This window comes from Rhamphochromis sp. 'chilingali', assembly GCF_963969265.1.
Source record: "Rhamphochromis sp. 'chilingali' genome assembly, chromosome: 5".
Taxonomy (NCBI): Eukaryota; Metazoa; Chordata; class Actinopteri; order Cichliformes; family Cichlidae; genus Rhamphochromis; species Rhamphochromis sp. 'chilingali'.
The window spans coordinates 10,626,874-10,649,896 of record NC_137932.1 but is presented as its reverse complement, the minus strand read 5'-3'; the positions used below and the strand labels follow the sequence as shown (position 1 = coordinate 10,649,896).

Sequence of the window (23,023 nt, the reverse complement as noted above, 5' to 3'; positions counted from 1 at the left end):
GGAGCATTTGAACCGCAGGGTGGGTGGTGCAGAGTGTTGTCGAACTGTCGTTGGTTACTGAATAGAACAAAGCCATCTTTAAAGTTACCAGCAACACCGGTGATTTTCTACCTCAAATCGTCTCCTATTATAAGATTAAGACCGGGGTTTAAACGTCAATGTATCATTGGCAACTTAATTGCAATAGCAGGATTTCCTGTAAATAAAAGTTTCTTTTAAGCTGATCACAGACATTTATAAAGAGAAAGACACCTCCATATCACCCGATTAGTTTCCGATGGATTTGTTTTTCCCTCTTTCCTTTTCTTTAAAAATATAACAAAATACCTGGAAAAATTACATTGTCAGCCTAAACTAAGCTGTGCTGGAGGTAAACAGCAATCTCTGTGTTGGATGCCATCACAAAGCAATCATTTCCACCGATGAGATCATAGCCATTAGCCTAACTAATGAAAAACATCACCATTACGGCTCAGTGATTACGAGTCAGCTCCATACAGTGTCTTCACAACGCTGACGCAAACTGCAGACAGTGCAAAAGCAGCGGATTGGGTGTGACTATGATACTAATAACTGTGTTTTAATAATGCTGACCATAAATTTACAAATGTTTGCTATCATTATCAGTCATATTGATAAGAAACTAAATTAATAAAGAGACAAGAAGAACAAATTAATTCCAGTTGTGCTGCAAGAGATATGGAGGTGCAAAAGACTCCACTCGTCTGTCTCTGTGTTGCCCAGAGACCAGTTATGAAATTCCCATCAAGGTGTTTCCAGTTTGGAAATCTAAAACACATACAAATGTCACCACTTTCCATGTACAGTGTCCCAATGACCCACAAAAGAAAGCCAGCCAGAGAAAAGTAGTGCATTAGTGTGTGTGGGTGCACGCATGTGTCCATGTGACTTATGGTGTTACTGCATTTCAAGCTGTCTACGCTGGTCGGTAGTAGATGTGAGCTCATACAATGGGCTTCTTTGTGGGATTGGGTGATGGGGGGAAGAGATTAAGTAATATGTGAGAGAGGCTGAGCTTGGCAGACTTTAGTAGCTCCACACAATTCAAAATTCAGTGGGTTAATCTGTCAGTGCAGAAGGATTATTCTTTGCAAAAACAGCTTTTTTAAGGGTATATTTGTCATGCTGTAGATGTAGTTATGGGATATTTATAAGTCAGATGATTAATTCCAGCATTACTCAATCTCTACGCGCATGCATCACATCAGTGTTTAGACGAAGTGTGCAAGAAAAAAAAAAAGAAAGACTTTCTCAGAGTATTGGGGTGCGACCTTTAATTGCCTAACCACACATGTGGCAAAACTTAGTCAACTACACCCAAAGCACTCCGCCCAAACTCTGGCAGCAACAGGAAAACTGTTGGGGTCGAGTCCAAACCGCGAACCTCTGTGTCACTGCAAGCCCCTGAAAAATATGAACCCCGACTTCTCAAAGTGTTTGGTTGAAACAAAGAGATGAAACAAGGAGGAGAGGAGAGGAGGAGGAGAACTGCTCAGACCTCGTGTGTCACCTCCCTGCTCCTGAAACCGCTTCCCTTCCCATCCACTCCCTGAGCCCGCAACCACATGAAAAGCCTACTGGGCTGGGTTCCCATCTGGTGAAGAGACAGGGGTGTGTGTGTTTAGACGGTTTAGCCAGTTAAGGGGGCTCCGTCCGACCTAATGCCCCCAGCCTTAAGAAGCCACTCAGACAGCTGTTTTCCTGAAGAGCCTCACTCTCTCTCCCCAACACACACATACATGAACAATGCACACTCATCCCTGACCAATTAGGACACCCAGTTATGCTATTAGGCCTGTTTACCATAAACTCCCTGCTAGTCCCTCCCTTTCACCCTTCCCACTTTCCCCCCTCTCCTTCTTGCTTCCATCAACAAAAATTGTTTAAAATCCGAAATTCCTACATAGTTTAATCCCACAAGTAAAACAATGTGAAAAAAGAAACAAGGCAGCTAAAATTGTGCTCATAAATCCAAAAAACAAGGGGCTCATAGCTGCGGTGTATAGTTATGAAGTGTAGCATGGCTGCAACGATAGCAGTTTTATAAATAGCGTGTAAATGTTTTCCAAGTTTCCAAATGTGTCCAAAAAAGTCAAATAAAATGCCTTCATTAGTTCCTTTTTGTGTGTCTGTGTTGTCATGTGTGTGTTAAAAGCCTCCAATTCCCCCATTTTTGCTCATTTCTTCCTTTTTTAATCCTCTTGCATTTCACCGTCCTCTCGCCTTTTCAACTCCTCTCTTTTACCCTCTCGTTTCCGCTCGCTCCCTGTCACAGCTCCCCCTCCGTCTATGGAGCCACTGAGTTGGAACTGTTGTCGAATGGTCAGCATGCTGGGAGAGATCGAGACTGGCCAAGAATGCCTGTGTTTGTGTGCAACTTCACTGGTCTTGCCAGGGGGAATTAGCCTCTTTTTCTTTCCCCTCGCTGTTGTGTATAGCCCTGTCTGACTTGTCAGCCTCAACGGCACGCAGATCAGTCCAGAAAAAAACACTTTAAGAAAAGATGCACAAAACAAGAGAAGAAGGAAGAGGGAGGATGACGAGAGGACAAGGAGGAGAAGGAGGAGATGTGCTAAATACCGTGAGCCTGACTGACTGGTTTGGAAAGTTCAGTCAAAGGGAATGAGCAGTGGACAAAGAAGAGGACATAACAGTGACATTACAATGCAATACAGTACACACTGAGCGTCTGCACACACCCCACGATTACAGTATGAGTACAAGCTTGTTTGCATCTGCACTCAGGTTTTGTCCAGGAGAGCGATCAGAAATAAATGTTTCTCCAACTTGAAAGACAAAGCGAGAAATGAAGACAGAAACACTGACAGGAGCAGATATTAAAGCGAAAGACAAGGCAGCAAACAGGGTGATAGAATGCCGAACAAAGACCAGATTCTTCATGAATGATTTAAAAAAGAAAAAAGAGAGAGAGAGAGAGATTGAGGGATTTCCCTGTTTTTTTTTTTTCTTCCAGCCCTAGGGGATCTGCAATTTCCATCGAGACCACTCATCACTGCCTCAGTCTTCCCACAACAAAGATCCTCATCTCTCATCTCCAAACATCCAGGGGGCTCAGGGACTCAGGGTCTGGTCCCTCAAGGGCAACAGTCCTTACCGGCCCCATTAACCTGCCTCGCTGCTCCAGCTTCATTCAGGACCTTTGGGCCTCTAGACCCAAGTTTTTCCAAGAGGTTGGGGGTGGGGTGGAGAAGAGGCCCTGACAGTAGGAGAGGCAGCCGATTGGGTGAAATCATCTCAATCCCAGCAGAGAGTAGAAGCACACTGTTGGGGTTGAGGGTACTTAACTGAAGAGAGGAGGGGGTTTTCTTTTATGTGGTGCCGCCCTTTTAGCTACTGTGGGCCCCACCGAGGCTAACGGATCAAACGAAGAAGGAATGTGTGGGTTTGTGTGTGCGTGTGTTAGAGTGCAATAGATGGAGAGATCTAAGGATCACAGGAGGCAAACAGGCAGACTGTGGGTGCTTTTCATTATGCAAACTTATTCTTCTTTGAGTGCTCTCTCCACCTGTGACCCGGAAATCTTTCCCACTCTGCCATCATTTGGGATTTTCCAGTTCCATAAATGCATCATGGAAACTACTTCTTTGTTACAAGCAAGTGATGCTGCTTAAAACCTAAGGAGTACTCATTTGCCCAACCCCTCACATTCTCACTAAGAACCGAGAAAGAGACGCAAGTGAGGAAAAAGAAATTAGACATTTGCACACAAATAAGCACAGAAAGTAATTAAAAAGGTGAAACATCCTCTCTCTCTTCTCGGTCTTGTTATATGCTGATGCATTTTCTCACAGGCAGTTAAAAAGTTAACTGTTTTAGCTATCAAAAACACAATACAACCTGCACTGGAACCATACGTGATCAAGTTAAAGAAAACAAGAGGAGGGGGTTAAAATGACACAAAAACACCGCGTCTGTGTACACTTACAGCACAACCTGAAACATGCACACACTGAACAAACAAAAGCGCTCTGAGGTAGGAACCAGATCCCTCTCGATCACCAATGAACTCAACACGAGTGAAACTGGGCTACGGTGACTTCAGCCCTTATGATACCACTGACAGGCACACAATAACAGTTACCTGATACACCGGTACCACAAGTCTGCTTCATAACCTACAGCTGGGACCACGGTGCCTCCAGACTCTTTCAGTATGAAAACATTTGTTACTCTGCAGGATTCTGTACGAAAACACGCCTGACAGGCAACTTACCAGATCTCTGTTGTAAAGAAACGGGATGCAGCACCACCAACTTTCATTTTATTGGTATTACTTTTTGTAGGAATTTTAAAGTTGCACCAAGCATTTTCCATTACTGGCTGACATGTTTTGAACATAAACTAGCTGGTAGTGTGGCCACTACCAGCTCCACCACCATCATCAAGTTTGCTGACGACACCGTCGTGGTGGGCCTGATCTCTGATAACAACGAGACGGCCTACCTGAAGGAGATTAGGAATCTGGAGAACTGGTGCCAGAGGAACAACCTCCTTCTAAACGTCAGTAAGACAAAGGAGCTGATAGTGGACTTCAGCACCAAGCAGGAGAGGAACTACCAGACCCCCGTCATCAACGAGTGCCCAGTGGAGAGAGTGGACAGCTTCAAATACCTCGGAGTTCACATCACGCAGGACCTGTCATGGTCCTGTCACATCAACACATATTTATTTCCTATCTTATTCATAGCCTTTTCCTTTTTTTGTTTTCTTTAGGTCACGAGCAGTTGTCCAAGCATTTCACTACATATCGTACTGTGTATGACTGTGTACGTGACAAATAAAATTTGAATTTGAATTTGAACTAATTTAAAATAAATTTATGGCAATTAAAAGAACCAATTACATACTTCCTGTCTTCAGGAACAGAAAAAGACAAAGAACTCAGATTTCTCAGATTATATTGATTATATAATTTGCTTTGTGCTAGTTGTCATCATACTCACCAACATCTGCAAATTTTGGATTTTTTTTTTAAATTGTAACTTTCCCTGATGAGTACATGATCTTCTGACTGTAATTAAAAGACTTCCCTTCATATATATCGAGTAAAAGCCAGACTTTAGAAAAGTGGAGAACCGGTCAATTACCCAATTTCCTTCGGGGCCAACCTTCAGGATCAATAAAGTTTTATTGAATTGAATTGAAAATGTGGGACATTATCTCAAGATGTAGGACAAGAGGGAAAGGAATAAAATCCAGTTCACTCCCACATAAAGAGGGACATCTGGTCACATTAAGTATAGAACAAAAAATTAGTTTTTCACTTTTGATGTTGAAATTCTAGTTTTTTATTAGTCTGTTATTTGGCAGAAATATTAGTCTGTTAATTGGCATATTTTATACCGTCTATGTTTTTACCATAATTAACTTACTATTTGCTATTGTAACAGTTCACATGTTTACAGTCGTTTTCCACAGACACTTCTCCTGCAGGCAGATCAGGGATACAGCTGAATTAACTAAAGTGAAGTGTGTGAGTGGTGTCCACTCTCTGGAAGCTGCGTCAGTATCTATTTGGCAACCTGTGTATAATAATAACTCCAAAAAAAACCAAAAAAAAAAACCTACCTGACACTAGGGAACACACCAAATCAAACAGCTATGACGGTGACAGCCTGTCTCACTGAAACACACGCACAAACACACACACTCCTTTCACACACACAGAGACAGAAGGTCAAAAACACAGCTGAGTCAATATACCAGGACATTAGCTGGCAGCAGCCTTCAAAACACATATCAGTGCCTAAAAGGTTTGACCATTCAAGTCCAAGAGGCTTTCACTTCATTGCAAAGGCTGTTTGAGCAGGGCACTTTTGGATTAGGAGGCAAATTTGAGTCTAAGAATCTCATTAGAAAGCAAAAAAAAGCAGGTTTGTATTTATAATCTGCCCCCTTCTGAAGCCAGCGTAAACCTCAGAGTGTGGGACAGAGAAAAGCTTGAGCCAACAGCAACAGCACCTGAATGACAATGTGGTTGAAATACATGAGAGAAAGCCATTCACATGACCTCACAAGAACTTTAACATAACTACTATTGCATTAAAAACAAGCTCAAATATCAACATAATTAAAAGGATCCTTTAATTAATGTTATCCGTAATTTCATGTTTCTAACCGTCTTTCAACATTTATAAACCAACAGGTATTGTATGGACACACACACACACACACACACACACCCTTGTTTCCTGGTCTTTTCAGCTTCACATGGAGCCTCCGTTAATGGGCAGTAACTGAAATGGGTGTGCAGACTCCAGCAGAGCTTAAGGAGATTAACCATTCTGTAGCCATATGAAATAATATTCCCCATAATCCCCGTCACCGACTCCAAAAAAATCCCTTCTCACTGTGTGGCAAGGGAGGGCCTCGATTAATGTCCTCTCTTGTTCTTTTGAACACACACACAAACACACACACACCTGGACAAAACTATTGTTGTGTGTGTTTGAATGTGAATATGTACACTGTTCAACAGTTTTTTTGTAAAGTCAATCAATAAATTCGGTCCCTTGCTCTCTCAGTGGCTCTCTCTGTCAATAATTCAACAATCCTGAAACATTTAATCGGACCGTGGAAGCAAGCCGTGTCCTTTACTCTATCCACTTTCACTTAACAGATGTTCTGACTCGAGGACGTTCTGCTGCTGTGTGTGGCCAACCACGCTAAGACCAAATCTGTGCACTGGTTAATCACAATTAGAGCCTTGTTTTGTCTCCAAGCAACTTATCAACAAACTCGTGAAGGTGTGATCGAGTCAAACAGAACAGTATCAACAAAAACCAGAATAAATACACCATCTCATAATCATCAAGTATTAACATTAATAACGCTGAGTGTTCTGACATGCTGAGGTTTACTGAGGAACAGTGAATCCCTATGCCCAAGGACGATCACTGTGCATGTCTAGCACTAGTTTTATTTCCTCTTTGTGTGAGTTATGATCCACAAACCATGCACTGAAAAGCACAATTGAGAGCCCACATTACCACTTCAAGGCCAGTGCCTTATTGTTTACATGTGTTTATCCAAGTTATTATTCTTTTCTGAGTGTTGATAGACGTCAGCACATGTTGCAACCAGTCCCTGAACCTCATTTGCCCTCCTTAGGCAAGTTTCATGTTTAACAGACAAAATCACAACAATAAACAAATTTCTGTTGCTGTTTGTTGGGCCACAGTTATTCAGCCCGAGACACTGATCGGCAACCCCTGCAAACCATCAGCTGCAAGAAGAAGAAAAAAAGCCTGACAGGTTGGCAAGTGGTTGGTGGAGGTTGTTAGCAGTCATTATGAAGTTGTTTGTCAAAGACGAGGCTTAGAGATTCGTCACCGACTGCTTGGCAACCACAAGTTGTAAGGAAATTGGTTGCAAGGAGGTACACAGTGCTAAAAAGAAAACATCCATAGTACAGGGTGGGCCATTTATATGGATACATCTTAATAACATGGGAATGGTTGGTGATATTAAAGTCCTGTTTGTGGCACATTAGTATATGTGAGGGGGCAAACTCCTCAAGACGGGTGGTGACCATGGTGGCCATTTAGATGTCGGCCATCTTGGATACAATAGGAAGAGGGCCATGTGACACATCAAACTTATTGGTAATGTCACAAGAAAAACAATGGTGTGCATGTAGTAGCCTTGGTAAAACAGAGAATTTAGTGTAAATGTACTCAAATTTATATAGTGCTTCTCTATTTTTACTGACAAAGCACTTCACATAAAAAGTCACATTTTATCCATACACTCATACAACACTTTATTTTGTTCTGTTCAAACGTATACCTACTGCACATCCATAGCCAGTTTAGAACAATATTAGCCTAAAATGCATGGAAAGAGCTCTGGGAAAAAGTACCCAGAGGATGTACTCAAAGCAGAAAGCCCCCAGCCAGCCTTCTTGTTGTCACTTCTTGTTGTGAAGTGACAGTGTTAACCACTCCATCACCAGGCTGCGCTAATACTGATGAATGGAAGACTGGAAGAGCACAAATAAGTTTAAGTGAAGGCACACACACATATATGCACAATGAGGTCTCTGTGGATGAGGCAGACAGCTAAAGCTGCTACAGAGGAAGATTCAGTAGTCAATGGGGATTCCTTTATGGAGTATGTCATATTTCACAGTGACACACACTTTCTCAGACACACATGCAAACACCATGGAGCCTTCTGCAGCGAGACGGTGATTAATGATGAGCCGAGAAAGTGCTTCAGGCAAAAGAAGGAAAAACAAAGGCTTCATACCGATGCCCATTTGAGTAATTAATTGAAAAGAAATTACCGAAGTAAACAAAACAACTCAAAACTCTCACTATGCATCTTTACGCCTGTTGCACTCGCAGGAATTTTTCTTCTAACTGTTTGAGAGTTTGAGCTTGCAGTCTGAGAGGACTTCCAAACCAAATACTTAATTATCTGAGAGGGAATCCGGTTGTTCAGTGATGACGCGACGAATCCTACTTCCGGGTCTAAAGTAGTCTGCGTTTAATATGGCTTTTGTGTTGTTAACATGTTTAATGTTATGTATTTTCTTCTATTTGATCTCAAAAAGCTCCTAAAACAGTCAGTGATCACTGTTGACCTCCCTCGGCTTTTATTACCGCTAATCATTTATTTAAGCTCAGTTTTTAAAACCTTAGGATGTAACTACAGCCCAGCCCATGCAGCAGTATATGAATGACTAACCTCGTATTGTGGATGGATTATCTCAGTTGTTCTCCTGGCTGAAGTTTGGTCCTTTTACAGCATCCTGCCATGCGATTACATTTGTTCCTGACCACCGAGAACACTCACATTAACTTTTATCGAGTGGAAAAAAAGTTAGCTTGTTTATGTTATGCTAACATAGCTGTGTCGCTAGCGGTCACGTAGCACATCATTATATACCAGCTAGCCCAACTTCAGTAACCCTACAAACGTCACTGCTGTTTAGTTTTCTGTCTTCATTTATGCTGGAAGTGATAGCAGAGCTGTACGTTTTAATTTGTTTCCAAAACCCTGCAGTCAGGGCATGCTATATTGTATTTAGATAGAAGCTAGCGAGCTAACTCCCTGCTAACTTCTAACTCCGTTAAATGTCATAAATTCCGTTTTCATGGATGCCTGGATGTTAAACTCAATTGTTACACCTGGTAGAGCAGAACGCTGATCATTTTATTAAAGATGAAAGACTTTAGACAGTTTTTCAACTCTCAGTAATCCCATAGTGATCGTTTGATATATGGACCTGCAGCGGAGTTTAGACCCAGACACGGCTAGTGACGTCAGACTGAACAACCGGATAGGAAACTTCACTGAAAAAAATTCAGTAGTCCTGCAGCTGCCAAAGTTGTGACGTTATCATATCGACAAAATCAGTCCAGACTTCCAGTGTAAACACCTGTCAAAGTTCTCAGTCCTACATTTGTGGCAATTTCCACTACAGTAGGCATCCCTGGGAAAACATTTTACTACGATGACACACACAAGGTGAAAAAACAAAAAAACACCATACAGAGAGAGAGAACAGTCTCATGTTAAGTCACATACATCTCAGTGACTAATCAGACAGAAAGATAAACAATTCTGGCGATTTTGTGGGTGGTGAAAATGAGCCAGTAAAATTGGTCAGGGTGAGCTTAGATATTTATGGTGATGAGTCAAGACAGTCATAACTGTTCAGTCTAACAGGACAAGGTGAAGATTTTTTATGATCTTTACCAACATTAAGCTGACATACTTTAGGTTTACTCAAAGGAATATGGGTAAACCTAAAGTATGCTGGTATCCACCAGGTAATGGCTGCACGTTACGTCTTGAATTTTGTTTACCTCAACTTCTCTTTAAGGTGGCGGCAAAGGCATCAGGAAAGTCAAGCGTTAAAGAGTTTAAAGCCAAAAAATAAGGGAAAAAAAACAACAAGTCAAAGTGATCAGCAGATTCTACTAAACTCTGCAGTTCAGCAAGCCTCTTCGCTTTATTGTGCTCTGTTGTCAATATAGGTCTAATGGAAACAGTGACGAGTAAGGTGGCACAGGCCATTGTTTACCATACAATCACCAGACAAACATGCAATAACCAAAGCCGCATAATGTAATCACTAAAGGGAGCCATAAAGTAGGGAGTGGGGTATGTACAATGAACCTCCTGACCACTGCCAGGAAGGTGGCACATTATCTTACAGCTCTGACAAAAAGAAAAGAAAAATAAACATTAGAAAAAAAAACAATCAAGAGAAAAGTTCCTGATATAATACATAATTAAGACTTTATTTATACAAATAATTAGAGATTGCAGGCATAATGAAACTGAAGGCCATTATATGGAATGATTCCCAAGGCAGACTAATGTAATGTATAATTGAATGTACTTATGTAGCGCCAAATCACAACAGCTGCTTCAAGGCACTTTATTTTGTATGGTAAAGATCGTGCAACAGTACAGAGAAAATCCCAACGATCACACAACCTCCTGTGAGCAAGTATCAAGTAACCTCCGACTCAGAGAGGGCAAGCCATCTGCCGTGACAGGTTAGGGGTGAGAGTCAAGGGGGGATAGACACCGTGGAAGAGACCGAGATTAATAATAACTAATGATTAAATTCAAAGTGGTGCATAAACACAACCACCGGGCCACGGACCGGTACTGGTTCGTGAGCTGTTTGTTTCCGGGCCGCAAGAGTTGAGGCTCGGGTGAAATTAATGGTTTTCGGGGTTTTTACCGTTAACTCGGTTCCCCTGTGTCTTTTCCTGTGTTATAGTTGTGTCTTATTTTGAAAGAAATATTTAAGTGTTACCATATCAACCAGAGAGCGTTAAGGGGCAGAGAGGAGGATGTTACTCTCAGTGTTGTTGGTGCATTTCAGGAGGACGCTGCTAATAAAGTTACACAATTACACAGTGAATTCGCGTTTATTATTATATTTACAAAATACCACAGTTTTTGTCTTGGTCGTATCATTTTATTTTGTTATATTTATCCGTGACACCTTAAAGGCTGGTCCGTGAAAATATTGTCAGACATTAAACTGGTCTGTGGCGCAAAAAAGGTTGGGAACTGCTGACATAGTGGGTGAAAAGAGGTGCATGAAGATGAAACACTCAGTGCATCATGGGAAACCCCCAGTAGCCTAGGCCTATTTCAGCACAACTAAGAGAGAGTTCAGGGTTACCTGATCCAGTTTTTTAAAAAACTATGGCTCCTTCAGGATACATAGTGATTTTACCATTCTAACAATCTTCCCAGCAGCATCAGTAAACACAAGAACCCTGTCCGAGCTTGCATATGACAAATAAAACTGAGGGTGAAACTACAAAGCTTACCCAACAACTTCCCTCAGACCGTCATCACCTCAAACCAACATAGCTGACACTTGATGCACGTCTGGAACTTTTCCATCACACAGCTGGTGAAACCTAGCCTTATATTATTAAGACTATCAACTGATTTCGCTATTGCCGGTCTATGAATTACAAGCAACGGGTTCAACCAGAAGTGTCAGTTGCACAATGCACATGTCTGAATAAACAAATCCTGAGATGTTCATCAAGTATTAAACATTACATCAGCTAGTCTACAAAAAAAAAAAAAAAAAAAAAACAACCCTCTTGATGACCCTCTTGTCCCGCAACTTGTTTATTCAGCTGAGGATATTCAAGTTGGCTAATGTCGCCAGTGTTTACGGGACTAAAAATGTGCCTGAAAAAAGCCAGCCGACAGCTGTTTCTGAAGACTTATCATTCAGTCCAAATATAGCAGGAGGTTCACACCAGCCTCTGCCGTTGCAAGGTTTAAAGTGCAAATATTTCAATTTACCCCAAAGTCATCTGTTGCATCTAATCTGAAGCCTTGGCTTCATGTGATCTATATTCTGCAGACAGTGTTATTTGCTGCCAAGTGGCCCATTACATTTTATTTCTTTTAATGATAGACACTACATACCACTAAGAGAGTTTGAGTGCACGACCTGCATGCTTCTGCCTGTGTGTTCCTGTGTGAGCTTTGGTTAAGTGGCACAAGTGACAGATGTGGCAGAAAATCCTTGTTTATTTTTCCTCAGGCAGCCATTCAGACATGTGTGTATGGTGCGTTTCCAGGCCTTGAGTGCAGTTTTAGTGCAGATCCAGGATAACAATAGCCTTTATATTCCTGCTAGATGAGCTCCCACCTGCTGCAGTATGTCATTATGTACTGGATGGAATGGATGTGCCTCCCTGTCGGCCCATCTTCTTCCTTCCGTCTGCCTCTTGTACACATCACTGATAAACCACAATCTAATACTTGATAAAAATCCATCCTTTATTTTGCTCCCAACAGATGTTTGTGTAGCTTTACGTGACACTTTTTTTTACTCTTTAACGTCATAAAATAAACATGAAATGCTGCACCAGGTTTGCCACCACTGTGCAGCTGTTGTCCCTTTCGCAAAAAAAGAAAAAAGTCAAAGCAAGGTTGATACCCTCATAATATGCCCTGTTGTGGATCACTTTATACCAACTGCAAACATGTTTTTCTCTACAGGTTGCTTTACAGTATATAATGTCTAATAACACATGCAGGATACAGTAGATAGCAGTGCACGGTATTACATAAATGTACGAGTCAAGATAAAAGATTTTTAAAAAGATGAAATTTAAAGACGCAACTTTTAGTAGGAAATTCACGCCTTCATCTTTGGATATCTTGTAGGTTTTTCTGAATTAAGAATAACTAATCTCACTCATGCACAGCAATAAACTATATTGCTTCTCTCTTACTCTCACTGTTCTGCTATATCTACAAAAGGCTTCCCTGGACGCCAGACAAAAACGTGTAGGACAACATTATTAGAGTTTATTTTACTCACTGTGAAAGCTCTAACCATATATATATGGACACATCATATACACACATTCTTCCGGGTATTCATAAATCTTGAAAACTCAAGCTACTGTAAACAATGATTATCTGAAGATCAGTAAGTCAGTAAGTCAGCTAGTCAGTCATGAGGCATGTAATAACAGCTGTTTAACCACTATATAATATAAAATTACAACAATAAATTTTAAATAAAGGCAAGAATGAGCATTAAACACATTTAAAAAGGAACACATGCTTTAAAGGGGAAAAAAGGATAGCTGGAGGAAAAACAAAAGATAAGAAGAGAGAAAAGATCGTGACAAAAACTGATTATAAAAAGAGAAAGTCGAGAGTGTGAGCGTGGTCCTTGTCTTTGTTGTGGTCAGCATGGCAGTATAAGGGTTGACATCAAAGAGTAGAGGACGGACAGAGATGAGAGAGGAAAGGTCTGGAAACCATATGAAACAACAGGAAAAGAGAGCGAGAGCAAGGGAGTGAGCGAGGAAGAGACTTTAAAACAGAGGAAGGGAAAGCTGAGGCAAAAAGGAGAGCCGCTGAAAATTTGCTGAAATGTCATTTTACACTCACACAGAAGCTGTGAAAATGTTTTGCAATATTTCATGTAAAAAAAAAAGAAGAAGGTATATTTGCATATATTTAGTTTCTGTGGTCTAGAGGCAAACACAGGATTTCACTTGAGATCTGCTGACGGTTCAGCTTTTGTTTGTCTCTCCGTAGGAAATACATTTGGGAACAAACATCAGGCTATTTGTGACACTTTTCCTCTAAAAACAATAGCTGTGTAAAAACCCGACCGTGACCTCGACTTGAATTTTCCAGCAGCGGTCCAAATGTAATGCATCTGTGTAAAGGCCTTTGAGTGTACAAATACACACATCAAAACAGATATATGAAAATAAAAATACCACAAAAACACACACAACCCTGAGGATGTCCCACTGCATCCTGTCAGGCAGAGGTCACGACAGTGGGGATTAAATCTTGCTCATCTCCCTGCATGCTGGTTAAACCCTGGATTACCCCACAGCACCCTCAATTGCCGACTTACTAACCTATAAGTCCATCATGTGGTGCTCTCTGATTGCGGAGATGTTCGCATGTTTGTGTGTCGACAGCAACAATGAAATCTCAACAGTAGGGAGACAGATTTATCTAATTAAGTTTACTGCCGTCAGCATAAGTCCCCAACCTTTTTTGCGCCAAAGACCGGTTTATGTCCGACAATATTTTCACGGACCGGCCTTTAAGGTGTCGCGGATAAATAAGAAAACCAGTACCAGTACAAAAAAAAAAAAGATTTATTCATAAGACACGGGAAAAGACCCAGGGAAACCGAGTTAACAATAAAAACGATTTAAAAAAATAACAACAAAAAGAAAAAACCCTGAAAACCATAAATTTCACACCCATGCCTCAGCTCTCACGGCCCAGTACCATATGACTCACAGACCAGTTAGGGTCTGTGGCCCGGGGGTTGGGGACCGCTGCTCTACTGGACTGAGATCTGGTGACTGTGGAGATCATTCAAGGACAGTGACATCATTGTCATGTTCACCAAACAAGTTACAAGTTATCCAATCAGCACACTGTGTCATAGAGAGATGGATGTGACCAGCAACAATACTCTGGTAGGATGTGGCATTGACACTGGAGTGGCACCCAGTGTGGTCTTCTGCTACTGTAGCCCATCTGCTTTGTGCGTTCAGAGATGCTCTTCTGCATAACTTCTTCAACAAGTGGTTATTTGACTTACTGTTGTCTTCCTATCAGCTTGAAGCAGTCTGGACGTTCTCCCGACATTAACAAGGCATTGCCACCCAGAAAATTGACAACCATTGAATATTTTCTCTTTTTTTGTGTTAACAAAAAGTTGAAAAGGTACATCTAGTGAATATTTGGGATCCAGCTTATCAGTTTGTTTAGTTAAGTTTATATTTAGAGACAGAAACGGAAACAAAAAACCTTTAAACAAAAAAAAAGAAAAAGAAAAAAGGTGCTATAAGCAGCATCTGCTATTAGCAAAACTGTAATCGCAAACATATCCACCAGTTCAAGGATATTTTTGGACTTTCACAAGTGGAGATACAAATCAACCAAGATTATAAGGGCTTTCATCTGTTGCCATTCCAACACCGATGTGATATTTTTATTACTTTATATAAGTAAGGTCTCTCATGACATGTGGTTTGCTCAGGAAATAACTAGATCTATTACAGCTGCAGTTGAGTGACACAAGTGAGGAGGAGAAGCGGCCAGGAAACGGAGCCATTAACCAACCAGATTACCACAAAATGCGAAAACCAGCTTAGGCCTATCATCTTCTACTGGTGTAAAATAAGTGATAAAATACACTACTGTATACTGTAAGAATGATCTTGTGGCTCGAATCGGGGGTTAAACACAGTCAGGGCAGCGCTCGCATATACACAAATCTAAATTTAGCTGTTTCCTTATTAACTCGACTGTCTCCCACCATCAACAGCAAATCTGTCTCTGACAGATTATGTTTTAAGAAACTGCAAGACAGCACTGAGTCGATGGGATGTATCTAAATCCAGGGATGTATTGGAGCCGTGAGAGAGCACTGCCTGTAGATTCAAACACACAATCTCATACACACAGTCCAAGTCAGACACAGTTCACTGGCAATATCCCTCCACTTCCACAGCCCCTTCCCACTCATTTTCTCTCACTTTTTCCCTTCATTTCTTCGACCCATCTCTTTTGTTCCTGATGGGAGAAGGTCGACCTCTAGAACCAGGCCAGGCTGCCGGCGTTGGAACGAGCGCCGTGGGAACCGACTTGTGGATTCTGGCTGCGTAATGACTGCTCTCTATCGATGAATGAAGGGGACCACAGTGGGCCAGAGTGAATAGTGACTAGGGAGAACTGAGGTAGGATAAACAGGGCTGTGCATGTGAGTGTGCATTTGTGTGGCAAACAGGAAAAGAGGGTTAGAAAAAAAGCCACAAACACCAATTAGTTTATCCAGGCACGACTAATTTGTTGTTCGTTGGCTTTTGACATGGATGCAACTTTGATGTCAGTCAAGCAGTTCCACTGTTATTATCTGAATAACTGATTGCAGTCCCACTCTGAGGATGAACTCCCCCTCCCAACACAAGAAGAACCACTTGAACATAGCAACACACCCTAAACATGATAGCATACATTGCTACTCATGAAAGAGCATCGGGCAAAGACTATGCCTATAAATATCTGAGGGATAGGAGGAGGAATGTCCAAGCACTTAACATGTATATCAGTGTGTGTATGGGAGACAAGATGGACTGTAGACATTAGCAGGTCAGCTGGAAACATGCTTTTTTTTTTTTTATTCTGTGTGTGTGTGTGTGTGTGTGTGTGTGTGTGTGTGTGTGTGTGTGTGTGTGTGTGTGTGTGTGTGTGTGTGCGCGCGCGCTAGTGGGCATCAAGTTAACTGACAAAAGAAGGCCCCAAGTTTCTCCTTTCTCCAATTAACCTTCACTAGTATGACCTACTTTTAACATTAAAATAGCATACTCCCAAATCTACCCAGAGTTATATTTGGCAGAAAAGAATACGTTTCTAATATGTAGCTAAATTCATACTTCAAGTAAAAGTCAAGCTTGTGACATCACAGCGATGGCTACTTGGTGTACAGAAGTGCACAGACCTCTGGGGGAAGCAGAGTCTGGCGTGGTTCTCAAGGTCGAACTTTTCTCATGAGGAACAAAAGATGGGTTGTAGAGATGAAGGGGGAGAAATGACAGGAAATAGGTAGTGGAGGGATACTGTCAATGAACGGTGTCTGACTTGAACTGTATTTATGAGTCTGTGTATCAGTATGAGCTCCAAAACAATCAAGTATTGATGAGAAAGCTAGAGAGATAGATGTTTGGATTAGTTAAGGCATAATAATACATCTTCATCTGGAACAAACAGCATGGTTAAGGGACTTGAAACTGTTTTTATTTCTACTATCCATGGCATTAGCCTTATTAATATTATTAATACAATTGCACTTAATACAAGTAATACACCAGGGTGGAGCAAACGAGATCCATGTGCCAAACTTAGCAGGAGTGGCTGTTGTTGGCAGCCAGCAGAAATCCAAGCTAACCAAACTAGACTTTGTTTAAACTCTTGACTCTGAGTGTCAGGTGTTCCCCGCTGAGGCATGAGAAGATGACCTGTGACCTTTGCTCTGGGGTCCGCTCCTTCAGAACACATGGATCAACAGTGGAATAAAGCAGACAAAATACACACAATGAGGAAATCCCATTTTCCTATCATGTCTCTGTTCAAACTGCCACTGATTACACTGAGTGTAGAGGTAGGAGTGCGCAAACACACACACTCTTACTTCGCCCTTCCTTCAATGTCAGTTTTTCAGTGCACAAGAGCCCCTCTTCATGCCCCTCACCAGTAACATGATCTGGCTCAGAGCTCTGAGGTTAGCGTAGGAACCCTGAGCCACAGGAGCAGAAGACAACAGGGTGACCAGCCGCAGATATTTACAAGCAGGCTGGTAAATTTATGTAATACAGTGCATTCCTCAGGGTTGGGTAGTCAGCACTACCCAACAAGCAACATACCATTATGTCTCATCAAGGATTTGAGGTAAACACCAACTCTAAACACTGTCATTTAACAGCCGCTCCTCACTTTGTAAACCAGTGAGAAACAGCTGTAAAATAGCACAACATGGCAAAGAATGCTTTGTTTCCTGGAGTCATGCGCATGACACAGTAACTTTTATTCAAATACCAAATTCAAAGTAACTCTGCCAGGTGTTCTGGCATATTCAGATCCAGGACTCTTTTCATGGATTAACGCTGGAGGGCACTTCAAAAAAAAAAAAATACAGGTGTTTCCATGTGTGGAAAAAGCTGGCGTTGAGCTTCAGTGTCTGCGTTGTAATAAATCTAGACTCAGCGCTTCTGTAAACCTAACACACGGCTTTGAGGGCGTGTGGGAACTGCAGATCGCGACGTAACACACCGCATTCCAGCCTACTCTCTCACACCTCGTCTTCGGCTTCTGATGAATCAGGTCTTTAAATGAGACAAACCCTTTCAGAAAGAGCTCCCAGTCCCGCCTAAAACCGCATCAAAACTTCCAACAGGTACAGAAAATGGGAGCAGTCGAGTCATGACTGGGACTGGTTGCTGTCATGTAGTGGGCACCCCTACACCTCCGTCTGGGATCTGTCTGCCTGTTCGGCTTATCATTTCTCTGCAGTCACTTTTGAACCTGTGTGTGTTTGTGTGACAAAGGGTGAGTCATATTTAGACACAAGGCAGGATGGACAGACGCAGATCAAATGCAGGAGGAAGGACAGTAAAAAGGAAACAAAAGTGAGTGAGTCAGAGATGAAATCCTCCTCTTTCACTTGGGTTTAGAGGAATTTGCACCAATCTTCCCAGCACTACTTTGCAATACATTTCGGAAGCAAGTTAGATAAGAAAAAGAGGCAGGGACTCAATAGAAAACATGATCCCTTAACTGCTGGGTTTACACACATTACCACATAACAGAGTCTTAAATAGGTGTCGAGAGGCAGATATGCAGTCATTCAAAGGCTCTGCCTCAGGTATGCAACTCAGCAGGCCTATCTCTCAGTCTTGCTTGCACAGTCACCAGAGCATGAGTCAGTCTCAGTTAATATTTAACCCTCCTAAAGGAGGGAGCTTTAATAAAAGCAGGCTAAACAAATCACAAAACTTTAAAAGTAAAGAAATTGATTTTCCATTTGTCTGTGTGTTTATCAGCTTTATGGACATTAAGGAGAGATGAGGAAGGTGAAGGGTCTCCTGGGATCTCAGTGCCCTTTGAGGACCTGGATACAGATGGCCAGTATGTTGAGAGGATATCCATCATTTCTGACACAATGCCCCTGTTAACATAAGTCCCAATCAGGCAAATAAAGCCATGTGGGCAGGAGTCAGTGGTCACTCCTCTTTGACTCTTTTAAAAAGACAAATCATGACAGTCACCTTGGACCTCTCCACACTACTGCGCATGTTATCATAACAGGAAAAGCCAGAAGGTAGACGCACCTCTCTCACACAGACATATTTAAACTCTCGAATCATACATAACATGCACATCATATCTACAAATATGAACTCACTGCATGCATTTTTGCATGTCTCTGGATCTCATTTAGTGCTCTATAGTGGCTTGTAAGCATTTCATAGAAAGCTAAAGTGATTGGAGCCGAAAGATCAGTAGAGTAAGAGGGACAAAAACAAGTGGCCAACAGTGCAGACTCACGGATTTTCACTTTCTTGGGATCAAGCTTGTGGACTTCATCCTGCAGAATTTGCAGGCGCTCCTCGATCCTGCAGGATCTTCTAAACACCATCCCCGCCTCCATCTCGATGCCCAGGAAGATGTCGCTGGCATGTCGGGAAAGGTCGGAAAGTTGATGTATTACGTTAGTCAGCGTATGACAGCCAACCTCATCCAGCGATGAGAACAAAACGGGTTTTCGCAGTTTGCGTTTGCCGGCTTCTTCCCTGGGTTTCCAGCCATCCTTCTTCGCCGATAGCCTGCTCACACGGCGGGGCTCGATATTCCTCTGGTGAAAGGGCATATTTATTTCATACCAATAACTCCAGCGGGACCGAAAAGTGTTCACGCCGAGAAAAACAAAGCTTTAAAACAAACCCAACACGAACTCCCTCCCCGCGGTTGAGGAATAATCCTTGAATCCCGCCATATTCTGATTTTCAAAGCATGGGGACTTTGTGCTGCTGTACACTGCAGACGTTGCCTCCTAAAGTCTATTCAAATTCAACCAGACACAGTGCAGGCTGGAAAGAAAAAAAAAATCACAAGGAAAAGTAGGGAAAAGTACAAATAAAAACCCGGAAAATACTACAACCACCTGTAGCGAGTGGAGCCGGAGCCAGAAAGAAGCGCAGAGTTTACCTGCCTCCCTCCGGAGAGAGCGGCCTGTCACAAAACAAGGACCGGAGCTCTTCAGAAAACGGAACAAGGAAGGAAACGAGCAGGAAACCTGGAAGCTGTAGATCCTGGATCGTATTTTTTATTTATTTATTTATTATCTGAAATCAAAATTAAAATCTTTCTCAAATGGTTTGACTTAATAAGTCTTATACTTAGTTTTTTTTATTATATATATATATATATATTTATATAGAGTTAGTAAATCTCTCATCAACCCTAACCCTGACTTTACATAAGTACATTAACCCCCCCCCCCCCCACCCCCAATAAATAAATAAATAACTGTCGAACACAAACATTCATTTTATTAATTTATTATTTTCGTTTTTCTGCAACTGAAAAAAAATGCCATCCATAAATTCAAAATTTGAGTCAGCTTAAATGGTCTTAGCATTTTAAGCTAGTACCTGTCACACTAATTTTGAATATGTCGAGATTGTCAGACACAAATGTAATTATATGTATTTTATAATTTCTAGAGTTTATTTCAATTTCTTACATTTTTAGCTATTTTGAGTTAGTAAGTCTCGGATCGTTTCTCAGTTTCTCATATTCATGAAAGTCATCAAGTCAAAAATCATAGCGTTAACAAAATGATATGTAGGTAGCGTAGTCTGGATACTTTGAGGTAGTCATGTTATTTTCTTGCTATTTCGCTAATGTTTCTCTTGTCTGTTGCACATTTATTTTTAAAGGGGAATTTGCCCACAGTTATTACAGAGCAAACAGACATAAGTTTTTTTCATACCATTTAAAATAACCTCATGGTAACACATTCTCTGAACACTTGTCTGTAATTTATGACCTCAGTGTGTGCACATGGCATGTTTGTCCAGCTCCTCTGTTCACCATCTGACATTCCCATATCTGCTCTTTAAATTCCTCACAGCTCTTTTCAAGGGCACACCATCCCCTCAACTCACTTTTAAAATTAACAGGCCACAAGTTCAGTGGATGAAGTCCTGTCTCTGCTCCCTAGCTATTAATGCGCCCCCTGGTGTCTTTTAGTGAATACTGCAACTCCCAGCATAGTTGCAAGCATTCCTGTCACTTTCACCGTTTTCTCATTACTCAATATGTTCTATGTGGCAATAGTTTAGTAGCACGTTGCTCAATATTTGCATGTGAAATGTTGGATTTATGCCCCCACCGCTCTGAATATTGAGACACCCCACATACACAGAAAACACAAAGTTAAGTGGATTGTTCTCTCAGGCATGAGCAATATCCGCATTTGTCCTTCCCTCAGCACAAATTGTGTTTGACAGGAAAGCAGCGTGAGGATGACACATTTACTACTGGTGGAAAAAGGAACAAGCCTGACAGTGGCGTGTTGTTCCAAGGCCATTTTTTGGTGTCCTCACATTTCCCGTATCCTCTGTTTGTTTAAAATACAAATCTTCTCGCCACTTAACTACTGGGAGGCAAGACCCATGAGCTTGTGTCGCTGCAAATCAAGCACATGGGTAATCAACTGTGAGTGAACCGGCACTGTCTTCTTATTAAATGAGTTACATCCACTTGTGCTTTTTCTGCTGACGCCTTGGTGCTATAGAAACCAGAGCAAGCAGCAATAAGCAGACAATTATAGAGATGAAGATACGTTTAATCAAGATTAAATATATGCCCAAAAAGATCTTGCAAATCATAAGAGATCCAAACATTAAAACCATACAAAAAAAATGAAATTTTATGTTAAGGGAGTCTCGTACTTTCTACAAGTTTTGGACTTTCATTCGGGGTAAAATGCACGTGTCATACTACAGTGCATTCATTCGCAAAAAACCCACAGCCTTCTTCCACATTTAAAAACCCATACATAAACATCATTTATAGAATTATTTACATACAAGGCTTAAACATCTCAAATCAAACCCTTTGATGAGCCACGAACAAAAAAAAAAAACAAACAAAAAAAAAAACACATCACATTTGAGGTTACGGGGACTTTCTTGACGTTTACGGCCTGTGTGAGCCGCAAGTAGTGACATTCTGTTGCACAAATCATTGAACGGATTTGGAGGCAGGAGTCATTAAATAATGATGCTCTGCAAACACTGGAGGGTTAACTGGCTTGCAAGATACTCTGCCTCTGTCTTTAAAGTTGCTTTGCATTTACACACACCCACACACAAAAAAAAACTAAAGTGTGATAAAGTGAAATCAAATGTCCTCGATGCCCACTTGCCATATTCGACAATCACTTTGATTCAGAGAGCACAGTTCATACAGCAATTCTCACAACGCACTCAGATGTTGGGTACATATGTCATGCGTAGCTGAAGAACAGAATGAATCTAAATTACATTTTCAATAATAATAAAAAAAACATTTAAATGTTAGTAAGCAACCGTGTCACGCAGAACACAATTCTAATCAGCTCTTTTTTCCTTTTTATTTTTTTAATTCATAATGTTTGAGATGACAACTCAAAGAGGAAGAAAGGAAAAAAGTAGACAAAACAGAGTTTTGTGTTATGGATTTTCTACACAGATGTAACAGTGTGTTATGACCTAAAAAAAAAAAAAAAAAAAAAAAAAAAAAAAAAAGGATGGTTAGTTGAGTTTATTGTCACGTGCGTGTCAGAGCTCTGAACAGGAAAACAGGAATGATAAAACAAATCCCCCTGCTAACATTGACAACACAAGCTCTTTCTTTTTTGTGAGTCTTTAATTAACAAGTGGTGAACAACACATATGATAAGGGACTGTCAACAAGCAACTTTTTTCTTTTGTAAAAACTCAAACGGAAAAACATTTGTGGGAGAACGGAAATTACTCCTACACCGATTTGACTTTTACACTTCTTACACTGTGACGCTTCTGCAGCCGATAAGGCTCACAGCCATAAATTACCATGTGAATGATGTTTTGCACACCCTCCTTCAACACCCATGTTACTGAATGACTTCTTGCCGGTCCTTCATAAATGATGCAAGTTTAAAAAGACACACACTGCTGTTGTAACCTGACTCTCGAAATAAGTATAAGAAACAGAACGTTTGCGAGAAGAAGATGAAAAAGACCACTCGTTCCACTTCACAATCCTCTCAGATCTTCATACAGGTACGGTGGCTTTGTGACAACAAAAAGGATGAGCAGGTTTGAGAACCCGGGCTGTTTAAATGAGTGAGAACACAATTGGCAAAGACCAGACGATCTCTGAGTAAAAGGCATAGTGT

At 41.2% G+C, this 23,023-nt stretch overlaps 1 protein-coding gene across 2 annotated transcripts in view; it reads right to left on the bottom strand.

Moving 5' to 3' along the window:
- nhsl1b (NHS-like 1b) overlaps positions 1-19,688 on the bottom strand; it is a 101,536-nt gene extending 81,848 nt beyond the window's left edge. The window contains exon 1 of one of the 2 annotated variants that reach the window (XM_080881698.1): positions 19,144-19,688. In XM_080881698.1, coding sequence (XP_080737824.1) covers positions 19,144-19,465 — 322 coding nt within the window. In that variant the 5' untranslated portion in view covers positions 19,466-19,688. The remainder of the gene's footprint in view (positions 1-19,143) is intronic. The other variant, XM_080881701.1, reaches the window with a different exon arrangement.
- Positions 19,689-23,023: the final 3,335 nt, after the last annotated feature.